The sequence below is a fragment of the Lissotriton helveticus genome, chromosome 7 (genome assembly GCF_964261635.1).
Source record: "Lissotriton helveticus chromosome 7, aLisHel1.1, whole genome shotgun sequence".
NCBI lineage: Eukaryota > Metazoa > Chordata > Amphibia > Caudata > Salamandridae > Lissotriton > Lissotriton helveticus.
This window is the reverse complement of record NC_136068.1, coordinates 40,391,616-40,416,563: the sequence shown is the minus strand read 5'-3', so window position 1 is coordinate 40,416,563 and position 24,948 is coordinate 40,391,616. Positions and strand designations below refer to the sequence as shown.

Sequence of the window (24,948 nt, the reverse complement as noted above, 5' to 3'; positions counted from 1 at the left end):
TTGTGCCAGCACTTGATATAAGAGCCTCGCCGTGCATGGAGTTGCTTTGTTAGGCCAAGCTCTAGACGAATCTGTGCTGGCGAGGTATATGGTGGGAGATTTAGCATTATTCTACATGCCTTTGTCAAGGTGGTATCCAGCAGTGAAGCATCCCTGCCTCTCAGTACCTCGCTGCCGAATGTTACTGTTGGTGGAATTTTTTCTTGCGCAACGCAAAGAAGTGGGGCAAATGTTGGTCCAGTCAATTTTGTTTTGAGGATCCTTAGCGTTGTCGCAATCGCCATTCCTTTCCTCTTGATGGTATTAAGCTGGTTCACAAATCGTTCCCCTTTGTCAAACATGACACCTAGGTACTTATACACATTGCAGTACATGATTGCGGTCTTTCCAAGTGACCAGGCATGGGACCGCTTTTTTCCATTAATAGTCAAAGTTTTAGTTTTGTCTATGTTGACTTCTAGTTGGTTTTCATCAGCGTACCCATGCAGTGTGTTAAGTAACCTTTGTAAACCTACTTGGGTATGGCTAGTTAAAACAACATCGTCCGCATATGACATGCTGGAAATTGGTTTTCCTCCTATTCGAGGGGCGTGTGCATTGCAGGCAGTGCGGACTGTTAAGTCAGCTGTGTAAAGGTTAAATAGAAGGGGTGCGAGAACGCCCCCCTGCTTGAGGCCTTTAGTTGTTTGTATGCGCCTCGACAGGTGGGAGCCATTTCCAAGCTTTACCTGTATCCACCTATTGGAATGTAATTCTATTAGGAAGTTCAGGAGGGACGATGGAACCCCCCAGAAGGCCAATTTCCTCCAAAGGTTAGCTCGAATGACGTTGTCGAACGCCGTCTTAAAATCCACAAAGCAGAAGTGGAGAGATTGTTTGGTTAAAATTGCTTTGTCGATGATGAGTGACATTGCTAAAAGGTTGGTTGTTGTACCTGTGTCTCTACAGAACCCTGTTTGGCTTGGGGGAATTATGTTTTGCTCTGTTGCCCATTCTTGCAGCTCTGTAAGTAGATTCCCCGCAAAATATTTTGCCTCTACATCCAGTAGTGCAATTAAACTGTAGTTTTTTGGTAGGATTTTGACCCCCGCTTTATAAATTGGTCAGACGACTGAGCACTTCCATGATGCGGACAAACTCCCAGACTGTCTGACAGAGCTGAAGATTGGAGATAGGAGTTCTGACCAGTATTCTGGGTCTTGTTTTAAAGGAGCTGGTGGAATCCTGTTTGGCCCAGGTGCTCCGTCTTTCCTCCCTTTAAGTATTTGTTCCCTGATCATGACGGCGTCGATTTTGGTTCTCTCAGCCTCGTCGGTCATCACAGTTTGTAGTTGGGGTGCTGATTGGTCATCCTTGCTAATGTTAAGTCCTGGTGCATGTTGATTAAAGTGATGTTCTAAAAAGAATGTCCAGTTATTTTCTGTTATGTATGTTGTTAACCCGCCATGACCCGGTTGTAGGAATTTGTTTATCGTTGCCCAGACACGTGCTCTGTTGTTTCCTTTGGAGTCGCAATGGAGTTTGGCCCTGAGTTTGTGTTCTTGTGTTTTTCTCATGTCCCATTTAAGTTTCCTAAGTTCGACCTTGCTCTTTCGAAGCTGCAAAAGTAGATCCGTATCCCGCGAGCGTAACCTCAAAAGCCTCAGGGACAGATATAGGTAATCTACATTTACTGATTCTAAAATACCGAATGTTACCGATTTTAGAATCGGTAAATGGTATGTAGGGAAAAATTCTGTAAAATTTACCGAATGGGTAAGATTCGGTATTTAGAATTGGTATTTACCGGTTCCGTAATTCCCATTCATTCCTATGGGCCTGGAGGCCCACAGGAATGAATGGGAAGCCATTCACTATTACCGATTCGGTAAATACCGAATCGGTGATAGGGGGCACATATTCAAGGGTGGCATTGACACCCTGTTGCACCCCTGAGTAGTGCATGGGTGCACATGTAGCACACATACATCCCCTAAGGGCATGTATGTCTGCCACATGGCACTTCAAATTAAATTCAAAAGTGAATTTTTAAAAGAATTCGGTAATTACCACCAACTTGAAGTTGGTGGTAATTAACAAATTCTTACAGCACATAAGCACTCTTTAATGTGCTTTCTACATAGCATTTACCGATTCGGTAAATACCGATTTGGTGTTTACTGAATCGTCACCTACATTGGAAGGGGCTAAATACTGGTCGTAACGGCCAAAATTTGGTAAATTACCGAATTTCGTCCGTTACCGACAGTATTGGGCTACCTACATCTGGCCCTTAGTGATTAGTTATGACTTTTTTTTTGCCTTTTCATAGTTGACCTTTGTGCGCTCTTAGCCTTCCCTGCAATTGTTGGATCGTTAGGCTGGAAGTGTCGGGCTACAGATGAGTAAGAATTTGAAAACATAGACGTAATTGATTCCCACATGTAAGTGTGGTTCCCCGTGAGATGGCTAAGCTCCTTTAGCTGTTGTTTTGTGCCAGGAGCACCTCCCTGGAGTTGGCTGTGGATGATTTAATTCTTTTGAGGCTTATTATGTGGCATGCATGCTTTCCAACTGGGTTAGGGATTGATTTATCTGGCAGTGCATACATGGAGATTTCCTGCGGCCGATGGTCACTGTCCCCTTTGTCCCCTAGACAGTAGCCGCTTATGTATTGGAAGAATGGGAGAGACACTAAGGTGTAGTCGATTGTAGAGGTTACATGGCCTAAGAGGAACGAGGCGGCATTCGGCAGTGTGTGCGGGGAGCTATGGTGAACCCTTACTTGGTTAATGAAGTCGATATCTGTTACTCAGCAGCGCCAATGGCTGTACAGAACAGAAGGGTCTTTACTCCTCGCGAGTCTCACGTCTTGTGTTTTTTTTTTATACCAAGATGGCCGACGGTGACGCCACACCACTGTCTCTGGGTCTTGGAGAGAGGGAGGTTAATTACAAAGTGCAGATCTGGTTGGTGGGCCTTAGAGCCTCTCTAAGGACAGACCTGGCAGGGAGGGGGCCTGAGGCCCGTAAGTGCCGTGTGTCATGGATGCGCTAGTGCTTGTTTCCTGCAGGGTGAGGCGAGCCTTGCAGCTCCACCGAGGCAGGTGGGTGCCGGTGCCGGTGACGGTGAGAAGTGAGAACTCCTTTAGTGAACAAGGACACGAAGCAAGGGCTTGACGCTTTGAATGAACTCAGCGGTTTTCAGTCAAAGTGCACACGGCCAGAGAAGGAAATAGATCAGTCTGTAGTAAGAAAGGGCGGGAGCTGCCATGAGGTTTAGGAGGGACCGGGCAGCTGTTCTGGTCAGACTGGTAACAAAGTTAAGCTAAGGATACCTTGCTGGGAAGTCTGCAAGAAAATATGTTTACTTTGCGGACTGGACTGTGGAGTAACAACCAGATGGTCCTTTTATGGTATTTACCCGGCCGCCCCACTCTGAACGTGTACTCACGTCCATTCATCCATCCATGAATCCATCCACCCACCCATCCATCCACCCATCCTCCCACCCATCCACCCATTCATTCATTAATCTACCCATCCACAATGCAGCTTTAGCTCAGTGCATTCCATCCATACATCCATCCATCATCCAGTAATCTATCCAGCTTTAGCTCAGCGCATTCCATCCATCTATCTGTCCACCCACCCATCCATCCGTCCATCATGCAGCCACAGCTCAGTGAATTCTATCCATCCATCCATCCATACATCCACCCATCCATCCGTCCATCATGCAGCCACAGCTCAGTGAATTCTATCCATCCATCCATACATCCACCCATCCATCCGTCCATCATGCAGCCACAGCTCAGTGCATTCCATCGAGCCATCCATCCAGCCAGCCATCCACCATGCAGCTTTAGCACAGTGCATTCCATCCATCCATCCATCGATCATCCATTAATCCATCCAGCTTTAGTTTAGTGCATTCTATCCATCCATCCAACCATCCATGCACCCATCCACCTAGCCATCAATCCGCTAATCCATCAATCCACCATCCACCATGCAGCGATAGCTCAGTTAATTTCATCCATCCATCCATCCACACACCCATCTGTCCATCATGCAGCTCCAGCTCAGTGCATTCCATCCATCCATCGATCCACAATGCAGCTTTAACACAGTGCATTCCAACCATCCATCCATTCACCCACCCTTCCATCCATCCACCATGCAGCTTTACTTCAGTGCATTCATCCATTCATCCATCCACCATGCAGCTTTAGTTCTGTGCAGTCCATCCAACCACCCATCCATCCATCCACCATGCAGCTTTAGTTCAGTGCATTCCATCCATTTATCATCCATTAATCTATCCAGCTTTAGCTCGGTTCATTCCATCCATCCATCCATCCATTATCCATTAATCTATCCAGCTTTAGCTTAGTGCATTCCATCCATCCATCCACCATGCAGCTTTAGCTCAGTGCATTCCATCCATTCATCCATCCACCATGCAGCTTTAGTTCTGTGCAGTCCATCCAACCACCCATCCATCCATCCACCATGCAGCTTTAGTTCAGTGCATTCCATCCATCCATCATCCATTAATCTATCCAGCTTTAGCTCGGTTCATTCCATCCATCCATCCATCCATTATCCATTAATCTATCCAGCTTTAGCTTAGTGCATTCCATCCATCCATCCACCATGCAGCTTTAGCTCAGTGCATTGTATCTATCCATCCTCTCTCTTTCCTTCTTTCCTCTCTCTGTTCCTGCTCTCTGGTCACTTCCTCTCCACCCCCTCTTTTTCTATACCTCTTGACGCCTCCCTGTGCCTGATACAGTTAAACACAGTGAGCCTCAGCCTGGAAAGTGACCAACACATCAGGAAGGGCCCTGGGATTCCAAGACCGGCCTTCAAGGGCTCCAGCCCGCCGGGGACCTGCCCGGTGGAACAGAGGCCAGTCCGACCCTGCTTCACGGAGGTTGCAAAGTTTCACAAGTCACCCTTTCCTCTGCCTTCGCCCAACCAAAGCTTTTTGTTTCAGGTTGAGAGAAGTTTCTCCACAGGGCGAGACATTGTTCTTTATAATTGAACCCACCCAAGCTTGAAATCTATGTTGGTTTTTTATCTGTAAGTAGAAAAGATTTTCTAGGCACAGTGGCACTGCAGATTTTTTTCTTTGCAAATGAATCTTTTGTTGGATTTTCCTGTGCACAATAGCATTATTCAGAGACTGAACATTGAACGACCAAGAGTGCCGCAAAGGTATCTGCAGGTGAAAGAGCCAGGGGCTCACATTTGCAGGTCCTGATAATGGCTGTGCAGGGTTTTAACTGCACACGTTGTCCTGCATTGTGGGGACTTGCTGCCAACAATACAGAGTGAGGTTCTCTGAGAGTCTCTGACTTTCTGGAAATTTAAGAAAAAATGAAGTTAAAGAAGTCAGAGAAGTCAGAGAGAAAAGAGATGTTTAGACCCACGGGAGGGCGAGAAATGAAGAAACCCAAATGGGCTATCACCAAGTTGGGTGGTCCACACACTCCTCATTGGTACTTTCTTGCTGCCTGAAAGGTCTCGGGTGAATACATCGCAGCCTCACAAGCACATTTTAAGCTGCCTGGTCCTAATTCTGATGTAAATATATTTTCTTTTAAGTCTGGGTTTATAAGTGAGCTCAGAAGAGGCAACAGCTTTCTATAAAACAAAGGGGCATATTATCAAGAAAGGCAATACACTTATTGCCACTTTAGCGGCAGTAAACTGCCGCTAAAGTGGCAATAAAAGCCTTGATAATATGTCCTTGTGAATTACCATAGCAGCCCAGGTTCTGATGTTAACCTGGGCTGCTATGGGAATTCACAAGGGCATATTATCAAGGTCATTATTGCCGCTTTAGTGGCAGTTTCCTGCCGCTAAAGCGTTGATAATTTTATCGCCTTTCTTGATAATATGCCCCAAAATTTTTCTGTAGAACCATTTTATTAGCGTTAAAAGAAGGGGATTAGCGACACAAATGCAGGGGGCAACCACAAGGGGCTCTTTCATTTTTATCTGGAGAGTTAAAGTGAGGTTAGGGCACCTCCGCCAGAAGTAGGGCAGCTCTTCAGTCTAACATACGCAGTAACACACACACACACACACACACACACACACACAACGCTCACACCCACTAATAAACACACCCAAAGACACACACACACAACGCTCACACCCTCTCATAAACACACCCAAAGACACACACACACACAAAGACAAACACACACTGCACACACCTACTCATAAACACCCCCAAAGACACACACACACACACACACAACGCTCACACCCACTAATAAACACACCCAAAGACACACACACACAACACTCACACCCACTCATAAACACACCCAAAGACACACACACACAAAGACAAACACACACTGCACACACCTACTCATAAACACCCCCAAAGACACACACACACACACACACACACAACACTCACACCCACTAATAAACACACCCAAAGACACACACACACAACACTCACACCCACTCATAAACACACCCAAAGACACACACACACAAACAGACAAACACACACTGCACACACCTACTCATAAACACCCCCAAAGACACACACACACACACACACAACGCTCACACCCACTAATAAACACACCCAAAGACACACACACACAACACTCACACCCACTCATAAACACACCCAAAGACACACACACACAAAGACAAACACACACTGCACACACCTACTCATAAACACCCCCAAAGACACACACACACACACACACACACAACGCTCACACCCACTAATAAACACACCCAAAGACACACACACACAACGCTCACACCCACTCATAAACACACCCAAAGACACACACACACAAAGACAAACACACACTGCACACACCTACTCATAAACACCCCCAAAGACACACACACACACACACACACAAAACGCTCACTCCCACTAATAAACACACCCAAAGACACACACACACAACACTCACACCCACTCATAAACACACCCAAAGACACACACACACAAAGACAAACACACACTGCACACACCTACTCATAAACACCCCCAAAGACACACACACACACACACACAACGCTCACACCCACTAATAAACACACCCAAAGACACACACACACAACACTCACACCCACTCATAAACACACCCAAAGACACACACACACAAAGACAAACACACACTGCACACACCTACTCATAAACACCCCCAAAGACACACACACACACACACACACACACAACGCTCACACCCACTAATAAACACACCCAAAGACACACACACACAACACTCACACCCACTCATAAACACACCCAAAGACACACACACACAAAGACAAACACACACTGCACACACCTACTCATAAACACCCCCAAAGACACACACACACACACACAACGCTCACACCCACTAATAAACACACCCAAAGACACACACACACAACACTCACACCCACTCATAAACACACCCAAAGACACACACACACAAAGACAAACACACACTGCACACACCTACTCATAAACACCCCCAAAGACACACACACACACACACACAACGCTCACACCCACTAATAAACACACCCAAAGACACACACACACAACACTCACACCCACTCATAAACACACCCAAAGACACACACACACAAAGACAAACACACACTGCACACACCTACTCATAAACACCCCCAAAGACACACACACACACACACACAACGCTCACACCCACTAATAAACACACCCAAAGACACACACACACAACACTCACACCCACTCATAAACACACCCAAAGACACACACACACAAAGACAAACACACACTGCACACACCTACTCATAAACACCCCCAAAGACACACACACACACACACACAACGCTCACACCCACTAATAAACACACCCAAAGACACACACACACAACACTCACACCCACTCATAAACACACCCAAAGACACACACACACAAAGACAAACACACACTGCACACACCTACTCATAAACACCCCCAAAGACACACACACACACAACGCTCACACCCACTAATAAACACACCCAAAGACACACACACACAACACTCACACCCACTCATAAACACACCCAAAGACACACACACACAAACAGACAAACACACACTGCACACACCTACTCATAAACACCCCCAAAGACACACACACTGCACACACACATTCATAAACACACCGTGGGTAATTTTAAGGTAAGGACGGGGTCAGCGCAGCACCTCACTTATTTTACAATTAGGGCTCTAGGTTTTATGGTATTTATTTTTCTAACCTTTCCGTCTGTATTTATCCATATTTATTTTTTGGCCACCTTATTGGTATTTACCCATATTTATTTTGTGTCTTGAGAATGAATAGGGTTGTAAAATTGTATATTTCCACATTTATTTCACTGAGAAATATGGACTAGTCATTTTCTGCCTGTTGCGTTTTAGCAAATTAAACAGCCCAGTATAGTGAAAGTCTACATCCACAGGTAAATATCAGCCTCATAAGACAAATATATGTTAACATACGCCTGTATTTAGAGAAATCCCACCCTCTTTTTTAACTTTCCATGCTATCTACCTGCTCCGCTGTTGTCCTGGAAATCACGAGGAAGCATGGAGAGTCACCCACATAAAACACTATTTTCCGCATTTTCACCCCTTTTAAAAATAAATAAAGAAAGGAACCAAATTGTTTTCTGTCTGTATGTATCTGTAAAAATCAGTCAAAACGGAAAACTAGAAGCCTTATTTACAATCAAGACCCGGGGAAGGTGGCGGTCACCAGGACCATAAAAGGACTACGGACGGGGGCTGCGCGGCCCCCTCCTTATATTTTCATTATCACCTGGCCCGGGGAGTTGGAGGTCTCCATGGCCCATATCGGCAATGGGCATATAGATATAAATCTAAGACCCCGGACCTGGCCCAACTCGGGGTGACAATACAAACGAACATTTCACTTTTTTCTTCTTTTATTTTGTTTTCACAGGGATTCATGAATCCTCACGATTTTAATAACAACATTAAAACAAAAAATGTTTTTTGGCCCTGATGCGGTCCTTGGGGGACCCCACCACCAGGCCTAGAGGGTCAGGGTATTCATACCCGCCCCCTTCTCTTTATGTTTACCTTTTTGTTTGTACCTTTGTGTCTCCCCGTGGAGACACAAAGGTATCCTTCCCACTGTCCTGACCCTGCCCTGGGAGTGTCCCCCAAATCCGTCTAACCCTCTCCCAGGGGTACAAAAGGGCCTACCTGGCTGTAGGACCCTAGATATGACGTGGACAAGATTCTGAACAAGAAACCCCTGAACTTCAACCGTCTGGACACTTTGGACTTCGCTGGACTTAGACTGGGCCCGACTTTGTCTCCCCCTCTGTCCAAAGCATCGTCTGTGCCTGTGCACCATACAGGCTATGTGCAGGACCTGTTGAGCATCAAGGACATCTGAAGTATCTCCCTTGGGGTGAAGGAGTCACTCCCCTGCATTCACAGGCACTGTAATGCAACTGACCGGTCTGCTGATCCTGAGCTTCTGCGGACTCTGAAGGATTCAGCAACAAAAGAGGTGGGTTCCCCGTTGTTCCTTGAGGTCGCACTGCCCTCTCACCAAGTTTGCAGCCAGTATCCCTCGTGGGGACCGCATAACCCGAACCCCTGTGCATCACGTATTTTTGAAATTGGATATGCTTGTTGGCATTCCCCAACTAAGTGAATTGGGCTATTGATAGCCCCAATTTCTGCGCTAATTTTATACAAATGACTTGGGCCTCCTCACACTTTGTGCCCTGCAAGCTGGTACTTTGTGAAACTGCTGGAGGCTCCTGTGCCTTCGGCCTATAGGTCCATTTGAGGGACAATACTGATTTTCTTGAGCTCCCCTGGTTGCTCCAGGCCTGCCATAACTATCCTCGCTGTGGTGAGTCTCCTGGTCCTTGCTGGGCTAGACCGTGACCTTCCTTGACCTTTTTGGTGGGTTGCCGCTGGCAAGGCTTGTTGGTGCTCCCGCCAGACACAGACCCCTCAGCAGTCGACATCCTTCGTGGGACAGCTCGTATCCAGCTCCTGGTTGTCTTCAACATCTCCTGGTCCCCATGGCTGCAGAGTCAAGGTCTTCTTCTTCGCACCTGAAGCACCCGATATCGGTGGGCATTCGTCTACTGAGCCCCTGGGCACTCCTGAGTGACCCAGACTCTGTCCCCTCTGCTTTCAGGTTCCTTCTTTCAAGAATCCACCTGTGGGTTCCACCGAACACGTTTCTTCTTTCCAGCAGTGGCCTTTCGTTGAAGACTCCCATTGAGAACGACAGCGTTTTCCGACACCACTTCGACCCTATGCACCCGGCTTCCCTGGGATAGGTAATTCTTGTACTTTGGTATCCACGGGTGGGGTGGCTCTCCAACCTTCTATGTTCTAAAGGGTTTCTTCGTAATCCACTGGGAAGGGTCCTCAAACACTAAAACTGCAACCATGACTATCCCATTGATTTGTACGTAGTATGCGTTTGTGTCCTCACACTGCACCCGTCCTCCGTGGGATCCCTACTTACTCATGTTGGGTGGTTCCTTAGGGTCCCAGCGTTTCTACAACCTCTAGACACTGTCTTGACTCGAGTTGTCGTTCTTATACCACTATTTTAGTATATGGTTTTGGCTCCCTGGAGCCCACTGTGTATTAGTGCTACTTACGTTTGTTTCTGTGCTACAGTATTGTGAGCTTTGTGTTTATCTGCGTGTAGCAGATACTGTGAGGTAGTTAAGGTGTGTTATAATAATACACACATATATTTTTACAACTACTATGTTGTTCTCCTTTCATTTAACCAATACATTAAGGTTGCATTGTGGTAAATCAAGCTGCTTTACATTCCTTCAAGACTAAGCCTGTAGGCTGCTCTCCACAGCTACCACTAGGATAGCTTTCGAAGGTTATCTTTGACCTCTCAGAACACCATAAGGGTTGATTGGACTGGTGCAAGATGCCCACTTTAATTAGTGGACATCATATACGAGGCCAACTTCTCACAGGTAGACATTGCCCCTTTCCTTCTGACAGGAGGTTCATCAGGTAGACATTGCCCCTTTCCTTCTGACAGGAGGTTCATCAGGTAGACATTGCCCCTTTCCTTCTGACAGGGTTTCATCAGGTAGACATTGCCCCTTTCCTTCTGACAGGAGGTTCATCAGGTAGACATTGCCCCTTTCCTTCTGACAGGAGGTTCATCAGGTAGACATTGCCCCTTTCCTTCTGACAGGAAGTTCATCAGGTAGACATTGCCCCTTTTCTTCTGTCAGGGAGTTCATCAGGTAGACATTGCCCCTTTTCTTCGGACAGGAAGTCAATCAGGTAGACATTGCCCCTTTCCTTCTGACAGGAGGTTCATCAGGTAGACATTGCCCCTTTCCTTCTGACAGGAAGTTCATCAGGTAGACATTGCCCCTTTCCTTCTGACAAGAGGTTCATCAGGTAGACATTGCCCCTTTTCTTCTGACAGGAAGTCCATCAGGTAGACATTGCCCCTTTCCTTCTGACAGGAGGTTCATCAGGTAGACATTGCCCCTTTCCTTCTGACAGGAAGTCCATCAGGTAGACATTGCCCCTTTTCTTCGGACAGGAAGTCCATCAGGTAGACATTGCCCCTTTCCTTCTGACAGTAGGTTCATCAGGTAGACATTGCCCTTTTCTTCTGACAGGAAGTCCATCAGGTAGACATTGCCCCTTTCCTTCTGACAGGAAGTCCATCAGGTAGACATTGCCCATTGCCCCTTGACAGGAAGTCCATCAGGTAGACATTGCGCCTTTGCTTCTGACAGGAAGTCCATCAGGTAGACATTGCCCCTTTTCTTCTGACAGGAAGTCCATCAGGTAGACATTGCCCCTTTCCTTCTGACAGGAAGTCCATCAGGTAGACATTGCCCCTTTTCTTCTGACATGAAGTCCATCAGGTAGACATTGCCCCTTTCCTTCTGACAGGAGGTTCATCAGGTAGACATTGCCCCTTTCCTTCTGACAGGAAGTCCATCAGGTAGACATTGCCCTTTTCTTCTGACAGGAAGTCCATCAGGTAGACATTGCCCCTTTCCTTCTGACAGGAAGTCCATCAGGTAGACATTGCCCATGTCCTTCTGACAGGAAGTCCATCAGGTAGACATTGCCCCTTTTCTTCGGACAGGAAGTTCATCAGGTAGACATTGCCCCTTTTCTTCTGACAGGAAGTTCATCAGGTAGACATTGCCCCTTTTCTTCTGACAGGAAGTCCATCAGGTAGATATTGCCCCTTTCCGACTGACAGGAAGTCCATCAGGTAGACATTGCCCCTTTTCTTCGGACAGGAATTTCATCAGGTAGACATTGCCCCTTTTCTTCTGACAGGAAGTCCATCAGGTAGACATTACCCCTTTTCTTCGGACAGGAAGTTCATCAGGTAGACATTGCCCCTTTTCTTCTGACAGGAAGTTCATCAGGTAGACATTGCCCCTTTTCTTCTGACAGGAAGTCCATCAGGTAGATATTGCCCCTTTCCGACTGACAGGAAGTCCATCAGGTAGACATTGCCCCTTTTCTTCGGACAGGAATTTCATCAGGTAGACATTGCCCCTTTTCTTCTGACAGGAGGTTCATCAGGTAGACATTGCCCCTTTTCTTCTGACAGGAAGTCCATCAGGTAGACATTGCCCCTTTCCTTTTGACAGGAAGTCCATCAGGTAGACATTGCCCCTTTTCTTCGGACAGGAAGTCCATCAGGTAGATATTGCCCCTTTTCTTCTGACAGGAAGTCCATCAGGTAGACATTGCCCCTTTCCTTCTGACAGGAAGTCCATCAGGTAGACATTGCCCCTTTCCTTCTGACAGGAAGTCCATCAGGTAGACATTGCCCCTTTTCTTCGGACAGGAAGTCCATCAGGTAGATATTGCCCCTTTTCTTCTGACAGGAAGTTCATCAGGTAGACATTGCCCCTTTCCTTCTGACAGGAAGTTCATCAGGTAGACATTGCCCCTTTCCTTCTGACAGGAAGTCCATCAGGTAGACAGTGCCCCTTTCCTTCTGACAGGAAGTCCATCAGGTAGACATTGCCCCTTTCCATCTGACAGGAAGTTAATCAGGGGGATGTCACACTGCTCTTTAGACAGGAATTTCATATTTAGAAAAGAAGGAAAAAGTCCTGGGTGAACCTCTAGAGATGGAAAGGACCAGATCTGGAGATACATTCTGTTCAGCATCAGAGCATACTGGGAATTACATCGAATTCATTAGTTAACCATGTTTCATAGAATTAATTTACACTCAAACCCAACGTAAGTATCAGAGTGGTAAGACAAAGCTTTCCCCTAGATGTCTTAGGAACAGGGCACACTTAACCGACATGGTCGGATTTTTGTGTGAAGTGTGTTAGATACTGGAACCTTGACTTTGGAATCATTACCTGGACGCAGCAGTTAGGTTTGTCTTCTTGCTCTTAAAAATGTTATTTTACAGCGTCTGCTGCGGCTAAACCCTCTCTAAGTCGACAGCAATGCTATTATAACAAGTTGCTATGGCTGCAGAGAACAGATTCCACAGAAGTGCTTAAGTGAAAAAAGAGCCCACAGAAATTGATTTATTGGAAGAGCTGGATGTGCTAAGCTGCGAATTAATGATATTCGAGGAAATCAAATCTGATGTTTTAATGAATAAGAAGTGGGAAGAAATCTGAGCAGATTCGTCTCTTTCCTCAAGAGAAATTGGACTAATTGTCCCTTTCGCGTCCTCGCTTTTTGTTGAATATTTGTAGTGGGCTGAGCATAAGAATGCGCGGGAGAACCGCACGTACACGGCGAAGAGAGCAAAATAACAGGACTGCAGGGTTACATATGCAATTATGAGAAGGTAGTTTTGTGACGTGTGCATGCAGTGGTGGAGATAGGTGGGGGCTCATTTATGAGCCCTTGCGTCACTTTCGCGCCGCCGGTGCGTCACTTTTTATGACGCACCTGTGGCGTAAAAATGTGCCTTGTTGCACCATATTTACAAAGTGATACATCTAGGTAGATGCGCCAATATGTAAACCCCTGCGCCACATTATATCTGCGGCAGGTATAATGTATACAAGGGGGGTGTATTGACGCAAGAAAGGGTCGTAGAAGTGACGCAGTGAAATCTATAAGATTTCACTGCGCCATTTCTTGGACGCTAATGCATCAATATCTTACGCCTGCCTCACAGCAGGCTTAAGACTGACGCAGGCACTATCAACTTGGGACTTGCCCATGTGTAATGACCCATTGCTGAAGTTGCGTCACTTTTGTGACACGCTCCAGCAATGCGTCACTTTTGCGCCTACAGATACGTCCGAAATACTGATGTTTCTGTAACTCCTTGTGACATGATGCGTCGTACAGTAAAAATGACGCAACATTGGTGTCACAGGGAGGGCGCAGTGAAAAGTGATGCATCACTGTTTTCACAAAGTGATGCATCACTTTTCATAAATGAGGCCCGTGGGATTCAGGAGAGGCCTCAGCTTTATTCGAATGCACTTGAAATATTCGGAAAAATGTGCATTGCAATCGATGCAATACTAGTCGAGTTGCCTGAAAAGTGTATTCTTATATATAAGTTCATATTAATATATTTGATTTGCTAATGATCTGCTTTCTCATTTCTAACTACACTATACATACAATGACAAAGTGATCACTGCACGGGTTCTGGCTGCAAGGGTGCTACTGGCAGAAGACATCAGGGTAAGGTTGGTGGCTGCAGGCATCAGTATGAGCGTGCACGCTATGTTTCGGCATCAGGGGTCTATATAAGAGGGCACCTGAATCAGGAATCGGCGAAAGACTGCGGATATGAGTGGTTTGGCATCAGTGAATTGTGTTAGGGTGGCAGCCGTGAGGACACTGGCATCCAGTGGCGGTTCCTCCGCTATGGCGCAGGAGTGTCGCCCCACTGCTTTCAAGCAGTGCCAAGTAGAAACATAAAAAGATAATAGCTTAGAGTTATTATGATTTTTTTGCTCCGTGTCCTGCTGCTTTGCAGGCAGACAGGTGGGCGGGGCTACTCTGCTCTCGTGGTAGGGGAGGAGTGGTTTGCTCACTCCTAAGTGTGCAATGACTGTTGGTCGTCCCTATCGGGCCGCCCAAACCAGTCATGCGCACTTTCCCCATTCTCGAGTTCTGGACTCATCAGAGTAGTCAACAGATGAGAACTGGTGGCCTGCCAAGCTCTTTGTAAAACCCAATTAAACATTTAACCCACATAGGAGATACTGACTTGTGCGTGGTGTGTCTGCACTTCGCAAAACCATAGATGCTTGGTCAATATCCTCCAAGTTAGGCACTTTACTTTGTCTGCTGGACTATCATTTGTCAATCTTGCCAACAGGTCTCTTGTGAACTGTACCTAAAAGTTAGGGTGTGCTTTGTGCCAGTCCATTTCCTACCATCGGCTGGCCTTCTTCACTTTCTTTTGGTTGCTTCTTCTCCAATGACTTCCCTTCCTATTCTTATGTGTGTTCTTCTCCTACTACTTTTTTCTTTTTCATTCAGCATTCCATGGGAGTGCATGTGTTTTCTTGCTCTCCCCCTGGTATGCTGCTCCCCCACCCTCCAAACATAAGCCGCCACTGGCCCTCCCCACCCTTCTTAGTGGGGCATGATGAAAGAATAGCCTGTAAACTTGATTTTAGCTCCTGCATCCCACACATTGCAAGGCGGCGCAGTACTTTGTACACATATGCAGTCATGGCGGTGGAGGCGGGGCTGGGTGCCCCCACTGGGCTGGCATTGGAGGATAAAAGGTGCATTAACCATGACTGAAAAGGAAATCTCTCTTCTCCTGAGCGCCCAAAAATCTACTCCTTGGCTACCGCAAAGGACCAAATGGCTGAGCATTTGTTTGAGTCTTGAGAGCTGCTGAAAGCAAATGTTACCTTTAAAACCATTTTCCTTAAAATTCTGAAACTTCCTTATTTAAAAAAAATCTATTCAGAGTTTCCTGAGTGGAACACATCTAAAAAATTAAACCATGGCAATTATAAATATTGAAAATGTAAATTCCATTTCCAGCTTTGAAGTACTTTAAAATGTATTTATTCTTCATCCAGTATTACGAATTTTTGTTTCTAATTTTCTTGTAAATAAAGCATTACAAACAAACATTGGCAAAGCCAATAGCTTGGCTCTTGTATTATTAATGCGAGACCTATTGGCTTAGCCAATGCTTGTTTAGTGGACTCATTTCGGACTCACCCATGCGCAGGGAAGATAGCACTTGCTGGCTGGGCTCGGTCAGGCTGAGAATGAGCAGCAGCAGAAGGGCGGGAGGGTACAGCATCTTCTACTCTTCCTCATGGAGAAGGTTTGGGTAGCAGCCTCGCTGACGCCACCTGCAGGGCAAGAGAGGGAGTGCACTCAGGAATCAGAACTCATAACCCCTGCCATGCAGCCCATAATACCACAGAGATTTCACAACAGAGATTTCACAGCACCCATATACAGCTCCCCCAAAACAGTGACCCCATCCCTCAAATTCTTAAAAACCGAGTGATGAAACCAGAGTTTAATAAACAGGTGAGGAAATGTTCTGGTCACCTGTGCACCTTGCAGCACTAAGCGTTGCGCAAATGTCCCTTGTACCTCAAAACCCTCATAACGGTTTGGGCCTGATGGTAATCTGTACCCCTCAAAACCTACACTCGGCTTTACGGCCGTAAACAAGGGGACGCGTGCAATGTATTTCAAAGGTGTATGGAAAATGTTTAAATTTGCTTCTGCACTCTTAAGGGGCCCGATTCACAAAAATAATGAGACAAAATCCTAACTTTACGACTTTCGGTATTCACAAAAGGCATTTAGTAGTAGTAAAGTTAGGAATCCTAACTTGACTGCTACTAAACTGAGAAAAATCGTAACTTTACGACTTTCGGTATTCACAAAAGGCATTTAAATGCCTTTTGTGAATACCGAAAGTCATAAAGTTAGGATTTTGTCTCAGATTGCTTTTGTGAATCGCGCCCTATGAAATTGAATGAAAACACATGCAAGTGTATTGAAACACTTAATAAAATTACTAAAATAGAGACAAGATTAACATTTAAAATACACTGATTAAACACCTGAACTGCCAAAGCAAACCCCCGATACATTTCCGTGCCATTTTATTTTGAAAGCGATGCAACAAAGTTAAATTTTTAACAGTAAAATAGGTGAGTCTTTCTTAGGAGTAAAAATACAAATTTGAGAATTACTTTTTGTAAGAAATAACCCCCACCCCAAAAAATAAATACTTTGCTAGAAGAGCGTGTTAGAGGCGTAATTGATAAAAACATATCACCATGTTGCAGATTTATGAAGTACAGAAATAAGAATTTCTCACAAATCTGCCAGAGGAAGTGCAGTTTTGCGAAGCGTTGGTGTAATGCTGTTTACAACACACCAGAACTTTAACCCCTTCCGTGCGGGGGTAATTCCCCCGCTGTGCTGGGGGGCGGGGGGCGCGCGAAGCGCCCCCATGCTCATGACGAGCTGAGCTTGTCATGAGCACCTGAGCGTTCCACGGCTCATGACGAGCTCAGCTTGTCATGAGCCATGGAACGCTCGCATGCGGGGATAATTCCCCTGCTGTGCTGAGCGTTCCTTGGTAACGGGTCTGCTCATGACGAGCTGAGCTCGTCATGAGCACACGAGCGCCGTGCCTCATGACGAGCTCAGTTCGTCATGAGCACCGGAGCGCCGTGTCTCATGACGAGCTCAGTTCGTCATGAGCACCGGAGCGCCGTGTCTCATGACGAGCTCAGTTCGTCATGAGCACCGGAGCGCCGTGTCTCATGACGAGCTCAGCTCGTCATGAGCATCGATATGGTTAAATGGACTCGTGTCACGCTGTGATTGACAGTGCAGGGTGTCTAGACAGATCCTGTACTGTCAATCATGTGCAGCGCAACCATTGGGGTGTAAGTGCTTCAGTCCTACCCAAAACTCTGGTACATTTCTTGGTAACTTTATTATAAATACACACAAAAATAATGCAATATAGCAGAACAAAATACTGGCCAGGTGGCGAACTTAGGGGATGAGTACAGCATACAGGGGAGAACAGGAGGCAAGTAGGAAGAAAACCAGTGAGAAAATGTAAGAGACTTGTGGAGAGAGTAAGTGAGAAGTGGGAGTAAGAGGGGCAGAACTGGCGAGAGAAGGGCAGAGGATGGGTAAAGATGAGAGGCGGGTGGAGAGGACACGTGGATGTAAAGGCACGGAACCAGCAAGAGACAGGCAGAGCCTGTCCTAGGGAAAAGGGCAGTGGCAGTGCTTTAAAAGGGCCAGCACTCACAGGTACTGAGTGCCGGCACTTCATATTTTGATCACTATAAGTACTGCACTTCTCTACTGCCGAGGAGAGTACCGATGCTCATGAAAAGTAGGCTCATTGGATGCAACTGCTGGCGAGCACTAGGCTCAGCGTTGGAACCTGTCTGACATCCAAGGCCCTTCTGTAGTCGTGAGCTGAGCGGCGGCTGAACTCATCAGCGTGGGCTTTTTGCATGATGTCCCTGTGTTCACCATCACACTGTGCTTGACAGTGGAGGGCCCGTTTAGATCCTGTGCTGTTAATCACATTCACAGTATTGTGTTGATTTGTGCAAACACAGGTATGGAGCCAGCAGGCTGGCAGCGGCTATTAAAAAAGCCATGGGAGGTAAGGGGTTTAAAATGGCTTTAATCCCATCTGAGATTTTGTGTGAGTGTTTGCATACGTCTGTGTGCTTGCCTGCTTGTGTGTGCCTGCTTGTGTGTGCCTGCTTATGTGTGCCTGCTTGTGTGTGCCTGCTTGTGCTTGCCTGCTTGTGTGTGCCTGCTTGTGTGCGCCTGCTTGTGTGCGCCTGCTTGTGTGTGCCTGCTTGTGTGCGCCTGCTTGTGCTTGCCTGCTTGTGCTTGCCTGCTTGTGCTTGCCTGCTTGTGCTTGCCTGCTTGTGTGTGCCTGCTTGTGTGTGCCTGCTTGTGTGCGCCTGCTTGTGTGTGCCTGCTTGTGTGTGCCTGCTTGTGTGTGCCTGCTTGTGTGCGCCTGCTTGTGCTTGCCTGCTTGTGCTTGCCTGCTTGTGCTTGCCTGCTTGTGCTTGCCTGCTTGTGTGTGCCTGCTTGTGTGTGCCTGCTTGTGTGTGCCTGCTTGTGTGTGCCTGCTTGTGTGTGCCTGCTTGTGCTTGCCTGCTTGTGCTTGCCTGCTTGTGTGTGCCTGCTTGTGTGTGCCTGCTTGTGCTTGCCTGCTTGTGTGTGTCTGTTCTTCTGTGAGAGAAGGAGGGAGAGAACCAGGACATTCTCAGGAGATATCTTACGGTGAATGTTTGGAATGCTTTTGAGTACACATGTGCTTGTTTCTTTCTGTGTGTGCACGCTTGAGAATTTGTAGTATTGTGTCAAACAAAAACAAATAACAGGATGGCATTAAGAAGCAGCAAATATTACAAGGACATGTTAACATATCATCCTGTTTGACTTTCATTTTGTGTAATGAGTTAATCTGTTTTGTTGACTTAAATGCATTTCTCATTTTTTATATGTGCTGAAAGAAACTGGCACAGAAGTCATTATGTCTGGTCATATCTTGTCTGTAGCGCCGCCTCTAGCTCCACCCACTTGCCACCCCTCTAGCTCATTTTAATATGTGACTGAACTAATTTTTTTCCATTTAAAGCACTGCAACGCAGACAGCCTTCTTTTCGGCGTTTAGTGGAGACCATGTTCTAAGGGCAGCAGGAGTTTTAGAGAGAACAATTCTGGCTGAACACAGAACCAGAGGCTCTGAGAGAACTAGTTATAACCGGGTACAGAAACCAGTAACACTCTCTGCAGCCTGCATAGATGCATGGTCGCACAGAAGCATAGATGTGTAGATATATGGATGCATAGATGCATGGTCGCACAGAAGCATAGATGTGTAGATATATGGATGCATAGATGCATGGTCGCACAGAAGCATAGATGTGTAGATATATGGAGGCATAGATGCATGGTCGCACAGAAGCATAGATGTGTAGATATATGGATGCATTGATGCATGGTCGCACAGAAGCATAGATGTGTAGATATATGGATGCATAGATGCATGGTCGCACAGAAGCATAGATGTGTAGATATATGGACGCATAGATGCATGGTCGCACAGAAGCATAGATGTGTAGATATATGGACGCATAGATGCATGGTCGCACAGAAGCATAGATGTGTAGATATATGGACGCATAGATGCATGGTCGCACAGAAGCATAGATGTGTAGATATATGGACGCATAGATGCATGGTCGCACAGAAGCATAGATGTGTAGATATATGGACGCATAGATGCATGGTCGCACAGAAGCATAGATGTGCAGATATATGGACGCATAGATGCATGGTCGCACAGAAGCATAGATGTGTAGATATATGGACGCATAGATGCATGGTCGCACAGAAGCATAGATGTGTAGATATATGGATGCATAGATGCATGGTCGCACAGAAGCATAGATGTGTAGATATATGGAGGCATAGATGCATGGTCGCACAGAAGCATAGATGTGTAGATATATGGATGCATTGATGCATGGTCGCACAGAAGCATAGATGTGTAGATATATGGATGCATAGATGCATGGTCGCACAGAAGCATAGATGTGTAGATATATGGACGCATAGATGCATGGTCGCACAGAAGCATAGATGTGTAGATATATGGACGCATAGATGCATGGTCGCACAGAAGCATAGATGTGTAGATATATGGACGCATAGATGCATGGTCGCACAGAAGCATAGATGTGTAGATATATGGACGCATAGATGCATGGTCGCACAGAAGCATAGATGTGTAGATATATGGACGCATAGATGCATGGTCGCACAGAAGCATAGATGTGTAGATATATGGACGCATAGATGCATGGTCGCACAGAAGCATAGATGTGTAGATATATGGACGCATAGATGCATGGTCGCACAGAAGCATAGATGTGTAGATATATGGACGCATAGATGCATGGTCGCACAGAAGCATAGATGTGTAGATATATGGACGCATAGATGCATGGTCGCACAGAAGCATAGATGTGTAGATATATGGACGCATAGATGCATGGTCGCACAGAAGCATAGATGTGTAGATATATGGACGCATAGATGCATGGTCGCACAGAAGCATAGATGTGTAGATATATGGACGCATAGATGCATGGTCGCACAGAAGCATAGATGTGTAGATATATGGACGCATAGATGCATGGTCGCACAGAAGCATAGATGTGTAGATATATGGACGCATAGATGCATGGTCGCACAGAAGCATAGATGTGTAGATATATGGACGCATAGATGCATGGTCGCACAGAAGCATAGATGTGTAGATATATGGACGCATAGATGCATGGTCGCACAGAAGCATAGATGTGTAGATATATGGACGCATAGATGCATGGTCGCACAGAAGCATAGATGTGTAGATATATGGACGCATAGATGCATGGTCGCACAGAAGCATAGATGTGCAGATATATGGACGCATAGATGCATGGTCGCACAGAAGCATAGATGTGTAGATATATGGATGCATAGATGCATGGTCACACAGAAGCATAGATGTGTAGATATATGGATGCATAGATGCATGGTCGCACAGAAGCATAGATGTGCAGATATATGGATGCATAGATGCATGGTCGCACAGAAGCATAGATGTTGAGATATATGGAGGCATAGATGAGTGGTTGCATCGGCACATGGATGCATGGATGTATACATGATGTATGACTAGATGCATGCATTGATAGATGCATAGATGCATACATGATGGATGTATACACAATGGATGTGTAGATGCATGCATTGATAGATGCATGGATGTATACATGCATGGATGTATACATGATGAATGCCTAGATGCATGCATTCATAGATACATGCATTGATAGAGGCATGGATGCATAGATGCATGGATGAATAAATGAGAGATGCCTAGATGCATGCATCAATAGATGCATGGTTGTAAACATGCATGGATGTATACATGATGGATATCTAGATGTGTGCATTGATAGATTCATGGATGTATAGAGATGCATGGATGTATACATGATGGATGTCTGGATGCATGCATTGACAGATGCATGGGTGTATACGTGCATGGATGTATACATGATGGATGCCTAGATGCATGCATTGATGGATGTATGGGTGTATATGCACACAGATGTATACATGATAGATGCCTAGATGCGTGCATCGGTGGATGTATGGTTGTATACATGATGGATGCCTAGATGCATGCATTGATAGATGCATGGGTGTATGTGCACACGGATGTACACATGATAGATGCCTAGATGCGTGCATCGGTGGATGTATGGTTATATACATGATGGATGTCTAGATGCACGCATTGACAGATGTGTGGATGTATAGATACTATTATTAATATTGTTATTATGGGATTTATAAAGCGCATGGCTACCCTAAGGCTTCCCAGCGCTAGGAGAACACGTAACTGATAGGAGTCGGGTCTTAAAGGTATTGCTTAAACAGCCCTGTTTTAATAGCTTTGCAGAACTGCAATTCTTTGTTCATCAACCGATATTCCAGTGGTAAAGAATTCCAGAGTTTAGGGGCACGGTGGGAGAAGGATCGTCCTCCCCATCTCTCCCTCCTGACCTTCGTTGACTTTAGAAGTTCCTCCGTGCTTGAGCGCAAACGCCTGTTTGGAATGTTAGGGGAAACTAGACTCGTGATCTTTCCGGGACCCTTATTATAGCAAACTCAATAGTTTTTGACCAGTATTTAGATATTTTTTCTGGCCTCTACTGGGAGCCACTGAAGCCCAGTTAGGTGCTTTTTCACTGACCCCCGCGCCGTAACATTGCCCAGCAGCCGTGCAGCTGCATTCTGGACCACCTGCAATCTATGGGTCACATATGTAGGTGCCACCAGGAATAATGAGTTTCATAATCTAACCGCGAGGTGACTAAAGAATGGACCACAGTCTCCCTAAGCTGTGTAGGAATCCTGTCTAGAATTTTACAAAGACTTCTGAGGAGTCCAAAACAGGTAGCTCCAACTTTCTTAGCCTGTGTCACCATGGAGAGATCCATTTCTAGCCAGAAGCCTAGATTTTTTAATATTTCTTTGGATATAGGTGGATTGCCTAGGCAAGCAGGCCAGCCTATGGTGGGCCGGGGTATTGCCTTACTCCCGAGGAACAGTAACTCTGTTTTGTCCCCATCTAATTTTAGACAGCATTTGTCATCCACTCCTTGACTTTTTCCAAACAAGAAGATAATCTCTCAGCATCCTTGATATTTTTTGGCTCCAAGGAGATAACCAACTGAGTGTCATCAGCATAGGACGTCACAGAGATATAAAACTCCAGCGCAATCTAAGCCAGAGGTTCCATGTACACATTAAAAAGCGTAGGACTCAGTGAGGAACCCTGTGGTACCCTACACCTCAGTGACATAGTCTTGGAAAGGGTAGTGTTCTCCTGTACTTGAAATGTTCTATCTTCCAAGATCAACCATTTAAGCATAGTGCCCTGTATCCCAATGTCTGAGAGCCTTCTACGCAATATATGATGGTCTACCGTATCGAAGGTGGAGCTCAGATCCAAAAGGAGCAAGGCAGCTGATTTTCCCTGGTCTAACGATCTTCTGAGTTCCTCCACCACCACCAACCGAGCAGACTCTCCATTCTGCCTTTCCTGCTCATTTTTTTCCATCTGTTTTGCCTCTTCTGCTCTATTTAGGTCTCGCCTACGCAGCGTGCATGCGTTGCATAGGAGGGGACCTCTTGGAATCGATCAGCTTTTTTGCCGGAAAACGTGCACGATTTGCATTGCTTTCCATTGCAATGCTTGCACGTTTGGCATTTCCCTTGCGGGAGCGAGCTTTGGTGACATCTGTTTGTAATTATCTTGCAAACAGATGGTGCCCCTGCTCTCTCCCGCAAGGGAAACACTGTGTGTGCTCTCTGCCGCACTCCCCCACCCCTCCCACTTGTTTACCGAGCGTAAGTTAACCCGCGGACTAAGCCAAGAGAGTTTTTTCTACTTGTTGGGGCTTTCTCGTGCTTCAATGTTTTAACTATTTTTAGTTAACGTAATTTGGATTATGCCCAATACATGTTTAGTTATGTTTAGGATTAACATTTTTGATTAGAACTAAAATAACACCTCTGGGGATGTTAACATACTGCAGAAATAGTTCACAAAACCCCAGTGCATTTCCCAGTCAGTGCAGCTTTTGCGCCGGATAAACACACTATCCAATGTTTAAGGAACAGCAGCCAGGGTTTAAGTTACTTAATGCCACCCATGAAGATCTCGTATTGAATGAGTGCAGCCTATGCGGGAAACTTTCATTGTTTGGTGCTTTGGTGGGTTCACTTCATTCATTTTATAGACTTCAAGCTGTTCAGTGTCAGGGGTGTGTAACAAACTCACAATACGCACTCTAAATGGAGGGCATTGATAAAAGGTGATAGTATTCTCCAGTAGTACTCCTTTTGTCCACATAGGAAAGATGAGATGCTGAGTTGGTTCAGTCTGTGTTCAAATTGCTGCGATTAAGGCATACTCTGATTCATGCATTACCCCACTGAGCAGGCGCGGGAGTCGGGGAGACATGGCTAAAGTGAGCCAGGTTTCCTAGAAAGTGCCTCGCAGCTCCTCCTCTCCTCTCTGCAGAGACCCTGCCTTCTGTTAAAATTGTGTTTGAGGAATCAGTGCAGCGCTTTCCAGGCACCCTAGTACTGAGCACTGCCAGCAGAGTCCTCATTCATCCTAAGCAGGCGCCGTACCAAGCCCAACTCTCGAAACAGCACCGGGATGATTTTAAATCCTATTTGATCTGTTGACAATGTTTTTATTTTGTCACAGGCAAAATTGCCAGCAGGAATCCTCGCTTACATGTTAGATACAATAGTGGAGCTCATGCCAAATGTCTCATACTTATGCAGTGCTTAGTGCAGTCCCA

General features: G+C 45.9%; 1 protein-coding gene across 1 annotated transcript in view; it reads right to left on the bottom strand.

The window, feature by feature from the left end:
• GRIK5 (glutamate ionotropic receptor kainate type subunit 5) overlaps positions 1–24,948 on the bottom strand; it is a 1,072,331-nt gene that overhangs the window by 544,331 nt on the left and 503,052 nt on the right. Inside the window, exon 3 of the mRNA XM_078650387.1 lies at positions 16,208–16,344. Within this exon, the coding sequence (XP_078506513.1) occupies positions 16,208–16,292 (85 nt within the window). The 5' untranslated portion in view covers positions 16,293–16,344. The remainder of the gene's footprint in view (positions 1–16,207; positions 16,345–24,948) is intronic.